Here is a 20,185-nt window from a genome sequence, read left to right as displayed (position 1 = left end):
TAACAACAGTAAGTAGGCCAGATCACAGTTTACCAATTTCTGGCCTACCTCATGGAAAACAAATGTTAGTGCAGCCCAGGATTTCTATTTTGAGTTCTGCTCTACCTGCTTCCACTCCTGCTTGTTTAGAAGCAAATACTTGATCATTTATGCTTTGTAATTGTGTGTGCTGTTAGTTAAAGGAATAGTGCTGAAAATGCTCCATATCCTCAGCCCAAGCCTAGATGTAACATCTGTCTTTGTGGCTTCTCCCAGTCCCCTGCACCCTGATATGCCCAAGACCCTGCCATGTGCATGCTGAGATAGCACCTCCTGCCTCTGCTTGTGTTTGGTGGGTGGGGGGAGGAGGAGGAGGGGCAAATTGCTCTGGTTCTCTCCACTGCCATTTCCATGTGCCTACTGCTCCCTAACTTCAGCCTGGCCCTGCCCCTACTTCTGATGGAGGAGCTGGAGTCCAGGCAAGTAGGCTGGAGAATGAGTGTGGCAATGGTGTTGATATGGCTGGGTGGTTGAGGGAGGGTGTTAGAATTTGGAAAAAGTGCACAGAACTTGGGCTACAGAGTTGATCTTATTTGTGCTGTGTTATAACCAGGATGCAGAGGTGGACACTGGCAATGAGCATGGCCTTAGTGCCACATCACTGTGTCTGTGCCACGAATTTAGTTTGTAAGTGATATATTGTAGATAGAAGACACCAACATGTACCCCTTCAGAAGTTAATACAGCTACCCTTTGTTGAAAATGTTTAATTCTTTGAAAGAAATTTATGCTAAAAACAAATATCCCACCTTGGGAAAGGTGTGGTATGTTTTGCTCTTCTCATATGAACAGAGAATCAAAGCAGAGAGAGCTACAGCACACTGCTCAAACCAAGGCTAGAAGTAGCATAGACTCCTTCTAGCATTTCAAGTACATGTATGCCTTGCTTCAGTATTCAAGGAAGTTCAGGCCATACTGTTTCTACTGGGCCTGGTCTGGGCTTTCCTATGGTACAGACTGTCATGGCAGAGGCTTGAACCTCATGCGTGATGCCACTTTTGACAGCTGCAGAAATATGAGTTTATTACTGCTGGCTTGGAGCAGTAGCAGTGGTACGTATTTTGTGCACTCATAGGGTCTGAAAACACATGAACTGGTATAACAGAAGCATTTGCAGAGGTAAAAATCTTACATAATCTGGGACAAGGAGCTCCTCTTCTCAGGGGGATCTTCTCATGGCCTTTGGTGCTGGTGGGTTTGCACCCTATGCATTGGAGGCAATGATTATCTATCTGTGTTGATGACACTCCATCTTTGGGACTTGAATGTCAAACAAGCCTCTCACTTCTCGCAAACCCCTGGCCACTCCCCATTCAACTTCTGCAAGAAGGAATTGCTGTTTTGTCCTTAATGCTTATTCTCAGTGGGGAACTGGGGACTTTATTTCAGTGGACATTTAGCAAATGGTCCACCTAGAGGGTAAGTCCTTAGCCAGCTGTCCATTTGACAGATGTGTAACTATGGGATCTGGAGGTGAATTACTTAGTGTTGCCTGGGGAGTAACCACCAGATTCCAGCATCCCTGCTCCTGATGCAGTGCTTCCAAATAGCCTTTCCTATTGGGATATTCATATTGGGATGCAGGAATCTGAGTCTGTAGGATGTGTGTTAGGGAGCCCTCAACAGACACTCATTAGTAGGATGCTTTCTCTGGTGACATCCACTAAAAAATTATTTCACATTTCTGCCTGATGTTGCTACTTGGTTTGAAAGAAAATAGACAATGAATAGGTATCAGATCTAGTTGTTCAGTAGATTCCTTTAAAAGATATTCTTAGTTCAAAATAAGCCAGAGTATTCACAGGTGAAGGGATGAGCTGGCCCTTCTTCTGGGAGCATATCTGAGAGATTAGCACAGCAATTGCCCTGTTCCTTAGAACCTATAGGTTTCTGCGTAAAACTTCTCCATGTCCTAGTTTCTAAGGAAGACAAAGGTTTAATAGCCACCCATCATCTGATCCAGATTAAAATGTTATTGATAGTTCTTTCCCTGTTCTCACTCCTTTCCAGATTTTTCCTGTTTGTATGAAATACTAAATGAGGCTGATGTCTTGACCAGAATATCAGTTCTTCCCTTAGCAATGCTTCATGAGAGATTAGATTTAAATTCCTTAGGCAACATCTTCCTTGGGGAAGGATGAGTCTAGCATTGGGGAGCCACTAATGGAAAGAGTCAGCTAATCTCATTAGTGGCTCCACTCAGTTTAAAGCAAAGCCAACTGCAAGGTCAAGTCTTTAAATCTGGGCAAAAAGAGAAGCAGCCACTATGCCCAAGAGTACAATTTTCTTGGTATTGGCTCCTGGCTCCAGGAAGGGTCAGACATGGGGAAGAAGGCAAGATCCTTTGGTGAGCCTTAGTGAGGTAGTAATGGTCTTTACTCCCTGACAAAAATTCTCAGGAGCACACTGTTGCTCAGAGCACTTTCATCTGAAATAGAGAATTGGTGAATGCTTTTTCCTCCCTTTCCATCTATATCCCATCTAACTTGATTCTTTGTTTATACTATGTTTTTGGTCCAACTCACCAAATTCAGTCCCTTTTGCCAGGAGAAGCTTCTGAAGTTGTCCTCAGAGATTCTTTATCCCCTTCCTAGCGCAAGTATCATCTATGGGTGGACATTAGCCTTGTGACTCAGTTTCTTCATGCCAAAGACTGGATATATTTTCCCTATTTACCCCCTCTGAGTTCTGTCTCCACACAAGGATTATACAGCAAAGGCATATGTGCAAATGCCACAGTTGACAGGCCCAGTGAATGTGCCATTACTGGCTGTTCTACTGTGAGAAGATTGGGAATTGATGAAATGCTTATTGTAAATGTCCACCTCAGCCCTTTTGGGGTGTCAGAAGAGTGCTATTTTAAGTCACTCAGCAGCTGTTTGATCCCCTCTAGGAAGAAATCACAGTCCTAATTGCCTCCATTAAGAATAAGATTGGCATCCCAGACATGTGAAGTCAGGCTACAGCCACAACTAGCTCACTGATTTAGAAATGCAGTAGTGCTTCCTATTTCTTTCATTTCTATACAAGGTAGAAAGATGACATGGAGGGGTTATTGTGATTGTGATTATTCTCACTCTAGAAGTGCTGTGTTGAAGTTGAAAGAGTTTGTTCAGTGGGGGGTTGTGTTGGGGGGAGGGGGTGATCTTTTCTACCTTTTCTACCTGGGACCTGAGTGCTGCACATTGGTCCTCCCTTGAGGGATACAGAGAGATCTATAGAGCCAGTGACCCAACTTCTTATGGATCCTTCTTCAGAATTACAAGACCAGGTGTCCAAATTTCTGTGACAAGCTTGTTGGTCTTGAGCTCAATGAGCAGAAACTTGATGCCATCTACTGGCAACTCTCATTTGCATTCATCTCTCTTCTCTTTGTCCCATCTCCTGTCTGTCTCCCCTACCTCCTCCTCTTCTCTGCAGGTCCACTTGCTGAAGGATCAGTTGGCTGCTGAGGCTGCGGCACGGCTGGAGGCCCAGGCTCGTGTGCACCAGCTCCTACTGCAGAACAAGGACATGCTACAGCACATCTCTCTGCTAGTAAAACAGGTCCAGGAGCTGGAGCTGAAGCTGTCAGGACAGAACTCCAGTAAGCCAGTTCCATGCCCAGCCTCCCTCCCTGGGTGGAAGTTCTGGAGAACACATTATTTCCTTGCAGCTATGAGGATAGTTTATTGGAATCCTGACCTTGCCTTTGTATTCCAGTAGAAGAAGAAAAATCAGCTTTCATTTATATTGTCTATAAACCTCATGAGTTATAGAATTTTAGAAGAGACCATACCTTGGCTATCTTCTAACACACACACACACACACACACACACACACACACACACACACACACACACACACACACACACACACACACACACACACACACACACACACACACACACACACACACACACACACACACACACACACACACACACACACACACGGCCTTAAATGTACCTGGGAGTCAAAGACACATGCTTATCCAAGTCTCTATTTGAAGGGACCTGCTGAGCATCTTCTGGGTGCTATGATCTTTGTGAGCTCTGCAGAAAAGCTCTAACAGTTTGATAGTTGTCTCTCTGTACTATATATTTCACAACGCTGTTGCATAGAAGAAGCTGGTAAAAGTTCCATTTAGATAAGGCAGTATAGTAACTGTGGCTAATAGCTCTGCTGGTCTGTGGCACAGGTTACTTGCCTCTGGGCTGAGATGCTGCCTGTATGCCCAGCCACCTCCAACCTGGATTGGAAAGTAGTAGGAGACACATCTCTGGGCCTTCAACTTGCACTTACCCCTGGATTGTTCACCTGCTGACAGTCTGTGCCGCCTAGGGACTAACACATACCCAATTGATCATCTATTGTGCCGAAACTGTGATCTATCTATCTATCTATCTATCTATCTATCTATCTATCTATCTATCTATCTATCTGTCTGTCTGTCTCTATCTGTCTGTCTATCTATCTATCTATCTATCTGAGATCTCATTTAGTACCTTGAGTGTTAGATGTTGTTACACCCATCTTACAGATGCAGAATCAGTCAGGGTGGTTAAGTCACTAGTTCTAGGGCACAGGATTGGCAGGGGATGGGACCAAGATTCACATTGAGGTCTAATTACAAAATTCATATTTTCACAACTCTACCAGTAGTTTCCTTAACTATGCCATGAGCTATCCCATGATCTAGCCCACAGACATTCAAGTCAGTAAGTGTGGGGCAGGGCTGAGAAACTACATTTTAAAGAAGCTCAGAGTATGGGCTAGAAGCTACTGTGCTTCACTTCTTTGGACAGTCCATTCTCAGATTATCCAGACTGAATGCTGAGACCCTGCTCTGTCCTAACTAAAGCCAATCTGCAAGTTACTAAAGATACTAAACCATAGGGATTAGACAAGTTCTTTAGACCCTGACCTCATGGCACCCCTTTCTCCCCACTCCTACCCTTTGTCTCTGCAGTGGGATCCCAGGACAGCTTGCTGGAGATCACCTTCCGTTCTGGAGCCCTGCCTGTGCTATGTGACCCCACGACCCCTAAGCCAGAGGATCTGCACTCACCACCACTGGGCTCGGGCTTGGCTGACTTTGCCCACCCAGTGGGCAGCCCCTTAGGTAGGCGTGACTGCTTGGTGAAGCTGGAGTGCTTCCGCTTCCTCCCACCTGAGGACATACCACCCCTGGCCCAAGGTGAGCCCCTCCTGGGCAGCCTGGAGCTCATCAAATTCCGGGAGTCGGGCATTGCTTCTGAGTATGAGTCTAACACGGACGAGAGCGAGGAGCGGGACTCGTGGTCCCAAGAAGAGCTGCCACGCCTGCTCCATGTCCTGCAGAGACAGGAGCTGGGCGACAGCCTGGATGATGAGATCGCTGTGTAGGTGCCAGGGTGAGGAGGTGGCAGAGGTGGTGTGGAGGGGCTGAATCTAGCAGCTTCCTAAGTTGAGAGCACCCTACGACCCCGGAGAGGGTAAGGCTTGATAATAAGACCAGAATGTCACTTTAGAGGACCAATAGGAAACAAAATTGGATTCTCAGAATTAAATAAATACCTACTTTCTGCTTGTGGTGCAGGGTGATGGAAGCAGTGTCTTCCAGAGCCCATGGCTTTGGGAGAAGGTCCCTCATCAGAACCACAGGCTTCTGGAAGACCTGCTGCACTGTCAGGACCCTCTTCTCTGTCATATGATGCCCTAATGTGCTCTCCTCCCTCTTTCTTTCTCCCTGGCCCAGATCATAAAGGGAAGCCATTGGTACCTTCTCAGGTACTTTGTTTTGAATATCAGGATGCTATGAGTTGCCTAACCCTCCCCTAACCCTATGAGAGAATTCCTTCTCTAGGCCCTGGCTGAAATTGTAGAAGCTGAATGAGCTCTGTGCTACAAGAGCCAGGCTGTTTCAAATGACATGAGTATGGAAACTATTAGAAGAAATTGGGTCCATTTTTCCCCCTTGCTGAACACTGGATGTTGTTTCTAAGGGAGCTGAAAAAGAGAGTGAGAGAAAGAAAGGCCTTTTGCTGTTCCAAGTCATGTAGGTCTAGCTCTTCAGCTTAGAAGCCCTGCCTGCCTGCCTCCTGTCTGCAGCTCAGCTCCTATAAATGGAGACTGTGAAGTGCCCTCGGTTCCTGTGTCCTGCCTCAGGGGGAGAGCTGGGCCACCTGAAGCTTCTGCAGCACTTTGAATCTGTGGAAGCCTCAGAGCCCCAGAGTCCCCTGCCTTACCTCTCAACTTGTTTCCTTCACTGGGCAGATTGGTCAGTTTTTACTGAAAAAAAAAAGGATGGATAGATGGATGGATAGATGGGGGGAAAAACACTGATGCAAGCTGGTAGCTGAGATTACTTTTATCCACTTTTTAGAATCACTGCCACTGAGATCAGGGACCACAGCCATGCCACCCTGGCCCATCTCTGGGTGCTCATGCCCTGAACACCTGTAAAAAGTGCAACTTCTATCATCTAGGCCCTGCCTAGATATATCTCTGTCCAGTAACAGACTGACTTGGCCCATAAGGGAAACTCTATCACTGAAGGCCTTTAGTGGTTAACAGATTCTCAGATGCCTCAGAGAAAGCTGAGACATGTGTGAGTCATATGTTTTGAGAGAAGATGTCTTTATGCTGGACAACAAGCTATAGACCAGACTGCAGTATTATTAGAAGGCCAACTGATATGGATACAGTTGTCCAAAATGGACTTTAAACCCAGCTTTGGTATGGAATTTATATAAATGCCATCACAGCCTTTTCTTGTAGCCACAGTTGGGTTTCTTCTAGACCATAAGTCCAAGTTAAAAGAAACAAATGCAGATTTATATTTGCCCTCCCTGATTTATCAGGGTGTCAGTGGAAATAAGGTGTGTGTGTGTGTGTGTGTGTGTGTGTGTGTGTGTGTAAGAGAAGGTTTCGGCATGTTTGTTGGCTTGTGAGAAGTGAGAGAAGAGAAAGGGGATCTTCAGAGTGTTTGAGTGAATAATAGATTTGTATATTTTTCTTACATGTTATTCATTGGAGATGCATGGTTCTGTTTGTTACATGTGCTAATTAACTATTGGAAGTAGGTCCAGATACACAGGGAATGAAACCAAAGGAGCAGCTACGAGGAATCTGGATTAGCTGGCCCTACTAGCCCATTAGCTAGTTTACATTATCCTAGCCCAGGGCTCCCTGAGCCTGAGACTTTTAAGATTATCAAGTAGAAATATTATCAGTAGGAGTTTGATTATCAGTAGAAAATATGATTTCTCAAGGCCACTTCCTACAAGCAAGAGCTAAGGACAAAGCCAGAGGTCAGTGGATTAAGTATATGGGTTGTAGATGGAAAAGTAGGTTAGGATGGGGGAGTGGGTAGGAAAGATAATTTCTAAAAGAGTCTTGAAAAAGTTGAAAAGAAAGAAATAGAGGTGATATTAAGGAACTAGGGAGACTGGGACCCAGTTACGTGATGATGATTTGGCACCTATTCAAGACTTATACTGTTGGTATTTGCCTTCCTCAACTCTACCTTTTACCTGACTCAATCCTTCCCTGGAATATCATTCATGGGTTGCCCTATCCTCCCAATGTACCCAAATCTGTATGACTTGGTGCATAGTGATGAGACAAAGAACAGATTTAGGGGCCTTGCAAGGTCACCAAATACCTACCCTTCATTGGAGCCACCGAGCAAGAAAGAGAATGTTGCAGACCTGACTTCTCAGCAGTGCCCCTCTATCCTTCCTCCTTGCTTCCTGCTCTGCTAACTCAACTCTGCCTTCCTCTCTTCTATCCTACTACTCGGCCCTATATGAAGGACATGTGGACACGAGGGGTGCCGACCTCGTTGGTACCTTCTCCCCAGCCTGCTCCAGGTGCCAGCAGACTCTTGGGCACACAAGGCCTCACGAGTGCAGAGTCAGGAAAGAATTTCTCTGCAGAATGGACTGCATATGGGGACTGAAAATTATATTTCCTATATTCCTGCTTGTCTCGATGTTATCTGTAAAACCTCTTCTAAGCCTCCCTTTTCTCAGCTGCTTTGTTTAGGAGTTGCATCCCTTTATTTAATCTTTGCTTGCCTACTTCCTCCTTCCCCCTAGTCCTCTCCTCCTAAAACTGTGTGTCTTTAACTGTTGGATCAACTCTCTGGGACAAGATTCTGTTAATGTAAGTGCACTTACTCCCTGGATGTTGTCACTCGCCTACTGGCTTTTGCTAAATAAAAACCTTTCTTATTTCTAAATGCCTTTCCATAGTCTTTTCTTGCTTCCTCTATTTTACCTGCTTCTTCTCTCCTCTTTCCTTTACCGGCAATATCAGCTCTGTGACATGGTTTAGAAAGGATATACATGCTCCCTGGAAGAGGGAGAGAAGTGGCACCTTCACTTCTGCAGACCAGCTTTGTAGGGTCAAATTATACCACTTGTCTCAATTGGGGATCATTTTGTAAATGCTTGATGCCTGCAATGAAGAGATGCCTGCCAGGGTCCAGGTAGCTTTTCTGGTAAAGAAACACTGGTTCAGAATGAGGACTAAAAAGATGCCCAGTCATTCATTTACTCCCTCAGGGGATGGACTCCTAGAAATGATGTCATGGTTGCCTAGAGACCACCTAGCCTCAGCCTAGACAGGTTATAACCTACATGTCCCAGCTCCTGAGTCTGATAATAATGAGACTTGGACTCTAGCTATATGTGGGAAAACAGAATGGGTAAGAAACAGACTAGGAGTGTTCTTACATTAGTCTTATAGCACATGAGGGACAGGGATTTGAGCCCAGCTTCTGTCTGACTCTGGAGAGAATGAAAGAGCTACATATGATTTCAGCAGCCCAATGACAAGTGAAATTTGGCTCCAGAAAGGGTTACTGTGTACCCACTGAAAAGATAAAGACCCTCCAGCCCCACTCATAGGCCCACTTATCAGGGAGGCAAAGACTAAGGGAGTGTTGGTGCCAGGTCCTTGATAGGAAATGCCCTAACAGCAGTGAAAGGGCCCACAACCATCATAGAGCTGAAGCCAGAGGGAAATCAGATCTAAATTAGGACCAGCTTTTCTTCTTTTTTTTAGCCCACATAATGGACAAAAAAGGCAGCATCTGATGATAGTTCCTTTAAGTGTTGTATTGGCAGCAAGGTTTGTGCAGAAATGGAATAAGGGTCGGGCTGTCAACTAGGCACATTACATGGTAGCAGGACAAAACAGCCATGAAAAGATGTCCCCTGGATCAGAAGTGATCTTTTTCTGCTTCAGCAGAAGTGATGATGCTATATACACTGGGCAGGGCCCACCCTCCCCATCTTTTTCTTTCATTTTGCTCAGGGATATTATGTTGTCTGTATTCTCCTTCTCATACATTAGCATTTAGGGATTCTTCCTCCTGGAAACAACTCTTTGTCCCCACTATGGAGCTGCTTCAGGGTCACCTTGAGGGCTGGTTTAGCACAACTAGTCAGGCTTCCACTCCAGAGTCTGAGCAGGACTGAGTGGGGCCTGAGAAGCTCAAGTCTAACCAGTTCCTCTAGGATGCCAACTCTGCTGGTCTGAACACCTCACTTTGTGAATCACTGTCTTAGAGGATATTCTCAAACTTTGGGTATTGTTTTTATTTTAGAAAAAGAGAGAAAAAAGGAAGGAGGGAGGGAGGGAGGGAGGGAGGGAGGGAGGGTGGCCCTAGTGTTGCTAGGCAACCACTAGATGAAGGTGATGAGAACTCACTGGATGCAGAAAGGACAGCCAATGGTGCAGGGTGACCTCAAACTTGACAGGAGGCTGTGACTAACTGATTTATTGGCATCACTCTAGAGACATAAACAGGCTTCATCCCCTATTTCAGGTGTCCAGCAGAACTACTTAAAGGCCTGGGAGCTGCCTGCAGAGAGCCTATCCCCTTGCCAGGCCTTCTGCTCCTTGCCCCAGAGGGTTTTGAGCTTGCGGTAGTACACCTTGCAACTGAAACCTTCCTTAAAGCCCCCCTTGATGTGGCTCTTGAGGGAATGCAAGGTGGGGTACATGCGGCAGCAGGCTGCGCACTTGTAGCCATTCTGCTGAGCCTGGTGCCATTTGGAGGCTGTTATAATGTCCTGGGATGTGATATAATCCATGGAGTCTGGGCCATGCCTGCATTTCTTGGTTGCCTCTCGGGAGTATGTGTTCTCTGGGGAGGAAGAGGATGAGCAGATACTCTCAGTCATGTCTTCCAGAAGGCAGTTGTCGCCTCTTCCTTCATCCCTTTCCATCTCTGGGAAGCTATAGGCCTCTAGGTGGCTCTCTCTGTCTGTGCATACAAAGTAGCTGTAAGGGGAGAACCAGGGCCGGTAGATGGTACAGTTTCTCCTCAGCTGTTCTCCGTTCTGGGCGTCCCCCAAGGTACAATCTGCGAACAAAAGTTCTAGGTCTTAGTCTTGGGTTATGGGCAGGGAGCGATGAAGCTGGGGTATCTGGAAGCGATCAGAAAGGTGAGAATACAGGTAGTTAGCCCTGATATGGGATGACCTTGCTAGCAACTGAGAGTGGATGGAAGAACAGTCTAAGGCATTAGTTCCTACTGCTTTCTTATTCTATTTAAATGGCTGTTAGATTTCTGAGGAGGTAGGCCTCTCTCAGGCACTAAGTCTTTTTTTTAATATTAATAAGTTTTTTTAATTGTGAAAATACTGTACTAAGTCTTGATAGGTGTCAGGTCCTTCCTTCCCTGAAGATACCTTGTCCTTGATTCAAGGACAGGTGAACCAGACCTCTGACCTCCTGTAGTCCCTCTTTCTACCACCAGTGTGACTATTTCTTCAGCTTTACTGTTTATCCTAATCATCCAGCAGCCCACATACACAGAAGCTTGTTTCTCTGCAAAAGACTGAGAGATGGGAGAGGAAAGGGAAAAAGCTTCTATAGGCTTATGGGCTTCTGTTACAGGAAGAAGGACTGGATAAGAGGTTGCAGGTAAAGCAGCACATGAGCCAGCTTGTGAGCTCCTTTCTCATAGGTACGCAGCCCCTATACATCTTCAACTTGTCACATGTTCCCACACAGAGTTGGAAAAGGCCTCACCTGGTGAAGGCACTGTGTTATGTACCCCATGCCGGAGAGCGCTGCTTTGATACTGGGGTGGCAGGGCCTGAGCTGGGCTGGAAACCTCACTGGGTACTGCTGTCTTTGCAATGTCTGTGTTATAGAAGAAACACTATGGTGAGCTCAGCAAGGTTGAGGATTCTCCTCTTCAGACTTCCAAAGACACACCTGAAGGCTCACCTGCATGTCAAGGTATCTATCTAAATGCTGGAACAAAGCAATGACCAGCTAGACAGAACTATTCTGCATTGACATCCTAGGGAATTCCAAATAGAGCTGTTTCATTCAAACCTCAAATGTGGCCTAGATGATACCTCTCTGCCTGACCCTCCCATCACCCTACCGTCCTGACACAGATTCTAGAGCAGAATCTCTGCTCATGGGCTACATAGCCATGTTGCATGACCCCTTTAAGGACAAAAAGCCTTGTTCTCCATCTGAAACATCACAGTCAGAGGATTGTCCTGTGGCTCATCCTGGAGTATCTGCTAATGCTTGAATAAAAAGCAGAATTGAGGGCTGGGAAGGTGGCTCAGTGGTAGAGTGTTTGCCTCGCATGCATGAGACCCTGGGTTCAATTCCTCAGCATCACATAAACATAAAAAGCTAGAAGAGGCTCAAGTGGTAGAGTGCTGGCCTTGAGCTGAAGAGCTAAGGGCCAGTGCCCAGGCCCAGAGTTCAAGCACCAAGACCGGAAAAAAATAAAAAAATAAATAAAAAAACAAGCAACAAAAAAAAAAGGAAAAAAAAAAGCAGAATTGAGTTTAAGGAGTAGCTCACTGGTGAGCCTAAAATGCATGAGGCTCTGGATTCAATCCTCCACACTTGGGATTATGAGAGGAATAGCCTGATATCCCAGGGCAATAGCTGTGCTCAGTTTGGGAAATAGAATACACACACACACACACACACACACACACACACACACACACACACACACACACACACACACACACACACACACACACACACACACACACACACACACACACACACACACACACACACACACACACACACACACACACACACACACACACACACACACACACACACACACACATTTAGCAAATGGATGTTCAGGGGAACTACCCCACAGAGCAGTACTTCTTAAATCTTAATGTGCATGGTGAGCTTATTAAAAATAGAAATTCTGACTCAGTGGGTCTGGAATAAGGACCTGAGATTCTACATTTCATCAGCTTTCCATACTGTGGGTGCTACAGTCCAGGGTCCACACTGAGTGGCAAGTCCTCATAGTGTCCACCTTTGGTCTATGATGTGCTCAGCGCTACTACCTGGCCACCAACTGATAGTTCAGTAAGTCTAAGCTTTCTCCAGTTTACCAAAGCACAGATGCAAGAACATACTCTTTTTTCCTTCCTTCCTTCCTTCCTTCCTTCCTTCCTTCCTTCCTTCTTTCCTTCCTTCCTTCCTTCCTTCCCTCCCTCCCTCCTTCCCTCCCTCCCTCCTTTCCTCCCTCCCTCCCTATTTCTCTGTCTCTCTGTCTCTTTCTTTCTTTCTTTCTTTCTTTCTTTCTTTCTTTCTTTCTTTCTTTCTTTCTTTCTTTCTTTCCTTTCTTTCTTCCTTTCTTCCTTTCTTTCTTTCTTTTTCTCCCCTCCCTCCCTTCCTCCCTGCCTTCCTGCCTTCCTTCCCTCCTTCCCCTTCTTTCTTTTTGCTGGTCCTGAGGCTTTAACTCAGGGTCTATGCACTCTCCCTAAACTTTCTTGTTTAAGACTAGAGCTCTATCACTTGAGCCCCAGTTTCACTTCCAGATTTTTGGTGGCTGATTGGTGCTAAGAGTCTCAAAGACTTCCTTGTCTGGGCTGGCTTCAAATCTGGCTGATTCTCAGATCTCAGGTTTCTAATTAGCTAGGATTATAGGAGTGATCCACCAGCACTTGGCCAAGAAAAACTCTTTATGTCAACAGGCTACCACTATGAAATTTCACTAAACTCTTGGAGAAATAAATTTGACCACAATGTTTCTCCTATTTTTGCCTTGCCATAAGTTATAGAACTGCAAGAATAATTTACCAAGAATGCAATATTTTGAAAAATTATTTTTTCTACATGTTTGTCTGTCTCATTCCCAGACTGAACATGATCTGGTAGAGAACATGAGTAAACATTTCAGAAACAAAACCCACATCTTCCTTTGTAACACCAGAGTTTACCTGGCAAGCTGGTGGCATGAGGAGACACAATATCAGGAAATGTGTTTAAGACAGAGGAAGAGATTCGAGGTCCAGAGATGCTGAGGAGTGAAAAGTTCTCCATATTCTGACCACAGCAGAGTATGGAAATCACCTACTTGCTCCCAAGAGGCTGGCCAGGTTGTCTGGACAATAAACATTCTAAGTGCAGTTGACATCACAAGGTCATATGATTCTATTCACCAGCTAGAAAGGTAGATGTGGTCTTTTGTATACATTTTTTTCCTTTTCTTGTTTTAATTGTTTAAGATGTTTTGACTTGTCATTTCTCAGTGACCTGTCCTGCCTGAGAATACCTGGAGAGAAGGAAGAATTTAGTAGAGGTGACAGTGGTGATGCTGTCTGCATCTTTTGTTCTTTATTATTATCACTTTTGACATCACCAACATCATGGTTGTCTACTACTACTACTACCACCACCACCACCACCCTGTTTCTGGGAGCCTCCATCCTGTCTGAGTGATTCTTTTTCTTTTCTCTATTTGCCTAAGCACTGCCACCAAATATTTTTTATTGTGAAAATACTGTACAGAGGGGTTACAATTACATGAGCAAGATAATGAGTACATTTCTTATCAAGCATTGTAGCCTCCTCCTTTGTGTCCCCTTCCCATCTTCCCCCCCCCCATCCAATCCTCCTCCCCCTCCACACACACCAAAGTTGTAAAGTTCGTTTTCGACATAACGACTTGTACATCTCATTGTTGCAATGGGTCCACCTGTATCCCTAGTTAAATGATTTTTTTCCCTTCCCCTCCACAAATTATACTGACATCAAATACAGTGAAAGCAGGGGTTATACCATGGGAGAGGGACATACAAAGCAACAAAGAAATAATCTTATAAATGTGTTAGAAACAATCACATGAAAGAAAAAAAACATTTGAATACATATCTTAGGGTTCATTTCCCTAACATCAACTTATCTGACCTTTTCTGCTTGACTCAGACATATACTAGTTATTGCAAATAATGGAAAACATGGGACCTATGTTTCTTTGGGCCTGGCTTACTTCACTTAATATAATTTTTTCCAAGTCTTTCCATTTCCTAACAAGTGGGGCAATGTCATTCTTTCTGATAGAGGCATAGAATTCTATTTGTGGTTTTATTTTAGTTACTGTTATTGTGTTCTGTTTTGTTTGTTTTTGTGTTTGGTCTGGGGCACACTATTTATATTTTGGAAATCATTTCAAATTTATAAAATTTACAGTAAACAGCCAGGCACCAGTGGCTTGCACCTTTAATTCTATCTACTCAGGAGGCAGAGATCTGAGGATTGTGGTTCAAAGCCAGCCCAGGCAGAAAAGTCTGTGATTCTCTTATCTCCAATAAACTACCTAGAAAAAGCCACTGCAGGTGATAAGAGTGCTAGCTTTGAGCACAAAGAGGCTCAGGGACAGAACCCAGGACCTGTGTTCAAGCCCTGGGGTTAGCAAAAAAACATTTCTGAAGGGCTAGAAATGTAGCTCAGTGGTAGAGTGCTTGCCTTACATGCATGAGGCCCTGATTCGATTCCTCAGCACCACATAAACAGAAAAGGCCAGAAGTGCTGCTGTAGTTCAAGTGGTAGAGTGCTAGCCTTGATCTGAAGAGCTGAGGAACAGGGCCAGAGTTCAAGCACAATCCACAAAAAAAAAGTTGCAGAAATAAAATGAATACAAAGAACTCTCATATGCTGATATACTCTGTATCATACCCCTCTTCCATATGTGAGTAGGTATACTTAATTCCTATCTGAACTATTTGAAGGTAAGTTACAAACATGATTTTCACATATATTTTGAACATATATTTCTTGAGAACAGGAACCAGATTTTGTTTCCACTTCTACTAGCTCTTTTCAGCAGATGGGTGGCTCACCCCATTTTACTGATTTGAAGTCAGTTTGCTGGGGGAGAACAGGACTGAACAGGTCTTCATCTAACTGCTTCATCTTTCCATATGGTAATCCAGTGCACTGGTCGGATATCAAGTAAATGGGGAAAGATGATTGTGAAGCTTGGAAAAGAAGATAAAGTTGCCCAAACCACATCATCATGACAGATTCAAAGCCAAGCCTTACATTTAAATGCTGATACATTTGTGCTAGAAAGGAAAGACACAGCCTACTCCTCCCCTCCTATGAAAGTGATGTGGAGAATGTCTGGGTGCTGTGTGTCAGCTTCTGCCCAGAACAGCCAGACTTGTCTTCTCACCTGTATTTATTCCCACCACCTAAACATTTGAAGAACAACAGGAAAGCATGACTTTCCTCTCTCATATCCTGCTTTAAAACATTAGAATGTGTTAGAATAGCACTGCTAAAGGTATTGGCAGTCATTTATGTAATTGTGGTGTAGAGAGACTGGGAGTCAAGATTAGTGATTTCTGATTCTCTCCTCTGTCAGTTTACCTGTATAATATGACACATTCTCTGCTACTTGGTTTCCCCAAAGTATTAATTTGGACTCTGAGTTGAAGTGGATGAATGTCTTAGTGGCTATAATCCAGTGCTTTACCTGGAGAAAGTTATATACTTGTGAAATGCACATGGAACTTGGAGAATTTTTTTTCTGCCTTAGTCCATCACATTCCATCCCCCCTCCCACAAACTAGTAACAATGCAAAAGATATTCATAATATTGAGGGAGGTTCGGCGCCACTGGCCCACATCTGTCATCCGAGCTACTCAGTAGGTGGAGATCTAAGGATAGTAGTTTGAAACCAGCCCAGCCAAGAAAATCTGTGAGACTCATTTCCAGTAAACCACAAAAAGCCAAAAGTGGAGGTGTAGTTCAAATGGAAGAGCACCAGTCTTGAGCATAAAAGCTAAAGGACAGTGACTTGGGCCCTAACTTCAAGCCCCAGTACTGCACACACACACATACTACACACACACACACATACACACACACACACAGAATTGAGGGGTCAGGATTTAAGAGGCTGAATTAGTGTCTGTTGTAGAGTTTTTAAGTCACAACCTTATTTTTGGGTTGATTTCTGAAGAGTTTATTGGAACCTGGTCACTTTTAGTAGTAGGGCCTCTGTCTTGCATGATAATCCTATCTTGTGTATTATGGTGGCCCAAACAGAATGACTCTTCTAAAATGGTTGTTCACTACATAAAATGTACCTTTCTCTTGTTTGTTTCCCACCTGCTTTCTGAGCCCTTTTCTCGGACAGGTAAGATACCCTCTTTCTTGTGGATGACTATGTCCCCAGATGCCCCCCTTTGCTTGAGTGTGTGCATGTTGGGGAATGCTATTGGAACAGTCACCCAGCTGGGATCTAGTCATCTCACTCTCTTCCATCACCATTATTTTTGGAATCACCAAACCTCTTGTCCTGAGGGAGGAGAAAAGTGTGTAGGGGTTACTAAAACCATCAACAGGAAAGGAACTCGTTTCTTGTCTCTCAGATACGAAGATGGAGGAGGTCCTGTCTAGATGTCCACTGAAGAAAGGAGTTTCTCATATGGCCTCAGCAACCCCCACAGTCACTCCCATAGAGAGATTCTGAATTGTTTCTATAAATATAAATAGATTTGGGAACAGTTTCCCTATATCTTAGCTCATCATGCAAATAATGTTTAACAATTCATATAAAAAAATAAATTAAACCAACCGATTAAATGCCTGCTATTTTTCAAGATCCCTAAGCTAGGCATCATAGAAAATAAAAGGCACTCTGGTTTCTGTGACCTCTTAAGAAGCTTAGTATTTTCTTACAGAGACAAAGTAGATTTGCTGCTGTAGATAAAGAGCATGAGAGGTTACCTTTACATTACTTAAGAACTCAGTGCATTTTGTAGACTACATTATGGAGAGTAGAAAGCAAGGAATACAGGTAAATGCCATATCATCCAAAAGTTATTTGTTATAAAGAGTGTATTTTGAAAATAATAGGAGGTTTTGGTGCTTGCACTTTTAAAAATGAATGTATATGCTCTGAAAACGTAAGGAAACCTCCATAGAAACGTCAAACCTAGGATTTACTTTTCCTTAGTGATCCAGAAACTTTAGAATTGGGGACAACAGTGTAATTTTTTCATATCCAAATAATTTTTGCCTGTTTGCAAAGAATACTTGCATAAGGAAAATGAGAAATATATGAGATGTAATAGATTGTGCCAGAGTGGATGGCATAGCAAGATATACTCTTAGAAGAATAATCAGAAGTTGGTAGTCCTGCTTTCTGTGGGGTGGACTGAAAACTCCTATTAGGGTGGTGGGTATACATTACAGCCCAGCCAGCTTGGCCCTGTGTCTCAGGGATGCTGTCTTCTAAGTTTCCTGGCATAATCTCTACTCTGCTGGTGCCATCTCCTACATATGGATCTAGAGCAGTTACAGAGAACAAGATCTTGGGGCTAAGCCACAGTGAAAGCTCTATTCCTCTTCCTATGGCTTTTTCCCTGCCACCTAGAAATGGCTTATTTTGGCGGTTGGCCCAGGCAGGACGCCTCTGCTAAACCACAAGGATGCAAGGCAGAACTACTTTATGTTGAGATCCAACAAAAGCAGGAGGATACCCTAACCTCAGTTTTCTTAGGAGAGGCTCAGCAAGAATACACATTTGGCAAAAGGTTTCAACAAAGAAAGGGAACCAAAATGTAACATGATCTTTTCCTAGACTGAAAGAATAAATGGATCAGTTGAAATGGATATCCTAGGCCAGTCTCAAGGCCCAAAGTAGATCTGACTGCCTTGATGACTGAACTGAGTTTTGGGGTAGGAAGAGGGTGCCCAGTATGTGGACATGGCAAAGAGTCTGGAGTTCCATCACTTTCAACAGCAAACCTTGGGGCTACCATCTTGTTCTCCACACTTGTCTATCTGGAAAATGGATTTGGATAATGAAACTCAAGATACTTACTGAGTACCTGCTGTACACCAGAGCCAGGCTAGATGCTAAAGCAACAAAGATGAACACGGCATAGCTTCTTCCTTACAAACAACCTAATAGTTCTTTTTTTTTTTTTTTTTGGTCCTGTTGTGGGGCCTGAACTCTGGGCCTGGCTGCTGTCCCTCAGCTCTTCAGCTCAAGGCTAGCGCTCTACCACTTGAGCCACAGCGCCACTTCTGGCTTTTTTCTTTTTGCTTATGTGGTGCTGAGGAATCGAACCCAGGGCCTCATGCATGCAAGGCAAGCACTCTACCACTGAGCCACCTTCCCAGCCTCAACCTAATAGTTCTATACCCAGTCTTTGGGTTAATTATTCAAGCCAAAGAGAGATCTCAGAGAGAAGGACCATGTTCTAGATACATTTGCATAGCTTTCCTATGATCTAAGCAATAGAAAAAACCCTGATCTCAGATGACCCAAGTTCTAGTTCTAGCCTACCAGTAATTATTAGTGTGGCCTCAGGACTCACAGTCCATTCCTCATCTAGAAATAGCAATCTTCCATGACCCCTTTCATTAAGGACTAAGTGAGCTAGAGTTTGTCAGGATCTCCTGCTTCACTGACAGCAAACACCTGTCTGTTGCACAATCTGGTTATGATCCAGCAGCTTGCCTCTCTGCATGTAAGCTAGCCTGCTCTCCAAAGTACCAAACCAGGAACTGCTGGCTCATTTTCATGGGGAAATGTGCTACTTTTGTGGCTTGTTATCTCTGCACAAGTTCCTGCTCCAGAACCTCAGTTGGGGCTTAGCATGTGCATACAGCAGTGGGAAAGGTCATATTTCATTGTTTCATCCTCATTTTCTCCCTACTTCCATGATCCTGCTGATCCCATAGTAAAGGGAGTCAGTCAGGGAGACTGACTTAAAGGAATAAGTTCACCTTTTTATGACTTGAGTATGTCACTGATTAACTTGGGTAGGGCAGAACTGGAATTTCTAGTCCCGTGTCCCACCAGGAAAACTTCCCTAGGAAGTTCAAGAGCACCATTGCTGGCACTCTCTTGAATGTTTCCCAACTTGAGATTAAGTGTAAAGAGAGAAAAATTGAAGTGTTGTGGCTCAAAGACCTATTTCCTTCTACTGAAATGCTTTTCTCTTTTTCCCTTTGTGCATAGTGGACCACAGCATGTTTGAGAATTTGAACACAGCTCTCACTCCAAAGCTGCAGTCCAGCCATTCCTTCCCCCACTTGTCTAGGCCTCTGGCCCCCAGCTCTGCCACCTTGAGTTCTGCAGAGCCTGGAGAGCCAGGACTCAGGGTTGGCAGCAGCCAGCACCTGAAGAACCTGGGAAAAGCCATGGGGGCCAAAGTCAATGACCTCTTGCGAAGAAAAGAACCTTCAAGCATTGGCAGCGTGGGTGTGATGGAGATCAACAAGACAGCAGAGGCCCAGCTGGCTGGTGTAGCTGATGTAGCATCAGGGACCTGGCTGGAGGATGAAAAGTGAGTTTCACACCCACTCAATATCCCACTTGAAGAGGTAGATACATGAACAAACTCCTATGTGTCCAGGGGTGAACTTCCCTGAGGAGTAGCTATGAAATTGTGGAGAAAAATGAAAGGATGGATCATGTTCATGAAGGTCACCAACAACCTCCATAATAATACATAACCAAAGGAATGCCTGTGTAACAGCTGTTACAGCCTTAGCTCTGAGCCATATAATCAATGTATCCTTTTATCTCATACTCACACAGCCCAGGTTACTCAAGTTCAGAGAGGTAAAGTAAGAGCTAGCTTCGAACCCAAGTGTTGCCTTGAAGCTCCCCAGATAGATTTTCCTGAGAACCACTATCTCATACTACATATTCACTGGGAAGGGAGGAAGAAGGCTGTAATTTTTTTTATCTCCTTGCTGCAGGTCCTTTCCAAGCCTTGTTCTGAACACATGGCCCTCAGTGGGGATGCCCTCTGTGGGACTCACTGCATAGGTTCTGAGCTGACACAGCTCCCTGGTGATCCCAAAGGGCAATTGCTAAAATGTACTCCCTAAGCCAAGAACCAGAG

General features: G+C 44.4%; 2 protein-coding genes across 12 annotated transcripts in view; one reads left to right on the top strand and one right to left on the bottom strand.

The window, feature by feature from the left end:
• LOC138815135 (carboxyl-terminal PDZ ligand of neuronal nitric oxide synthase protein) overlaps window positions 1-20,185 on the top strand; it is a 342,848-nt gene that overhangs the window by 318,830 nt on the left and 3,833 nt on the right. For 2 of the 10 annotated variants that reach the window (XM_070004392.1, XM_070004391.1), the window contains exons 9-12: window positions 417-458; window positions 3,460-3,625; window positions 4,992-5,144; window positions 19,294-19,621. In XM_070004392.1, the coding sequence (XP_069860493.1) occupies window positions 417-458; window positions 3,460-3,625; window positions 4,992-5,144; window positions 19,294-19,621 (689 nt within the window). Of the gene's footprint in view, window positions 1-416; window positions 459-3,459; window positions 3,626-4,991; window positions 8,247-10,199; window positions 11,264-15,708; window positions 16,456-19,293; window positions 19,622-20,185 lie in introns of those variants that run through there. The other 8 variants (XM_070004399.1, XM_070004393.1, XM_070004395.1 and 5 more) reach the window with 6 other exon arrangements.
• Window positions 9,604-13,507, bottom strand: LOC138815136 (spermatogenesis-associated protein 46-like). Of its 2 annotated transcripts, XM_070004402.1 has the most exons (3): window positions 13,249-13,504; window positions 11,051-11,164; window positions 9,611-10,379 (listed from the first exon to the last, which is right to left on the bottom strand). In XM_070004402.1, the coding sequence occupies exons 1-3, from the start codon at window positions 13,349-13,351 to the stop codon at window positions 9,853-9,855; spliced, it is 744 nt and encodes a 247-aa protein (XP_069860503.1). In that variant the 5' UTR covers window positions 13,352-13,504; the 3' UTR covers window positions 9,611-9,852. The 2 variants fall into 2 exon arrangements, with proteins under 2 accessions (XP_069860504.1, XP_069860503.1); XM_070004403.1 differs by lacking the exon at window positions 11,051-11,164 and having other exon boundaries at window positions 9,604-10,379; window positions 13,249-13,507.

This window comes from Dipodomys merriami, unplaced genomic scaffold (genome assembly GCF_024711535.1).
Source record: "Dipodomys merriami isolate MVZ:Mamm:240054 unplaced genomic scaffold, mDipMer1.0.p SCAF_625, whole genome shotgun sequence".
Taxonomy (NCBI): Eukaryota; Metazoa; Chordata; class Mammalia; order Rodentia; family Heteromyidae; genus Dipodomys; species Dipodomys merriami.
The sequence above is the reverse complement of the archived record's forward strand: the minus strand, read 5'-3'. Positions and strand labels throughout refer to the sequence as shown.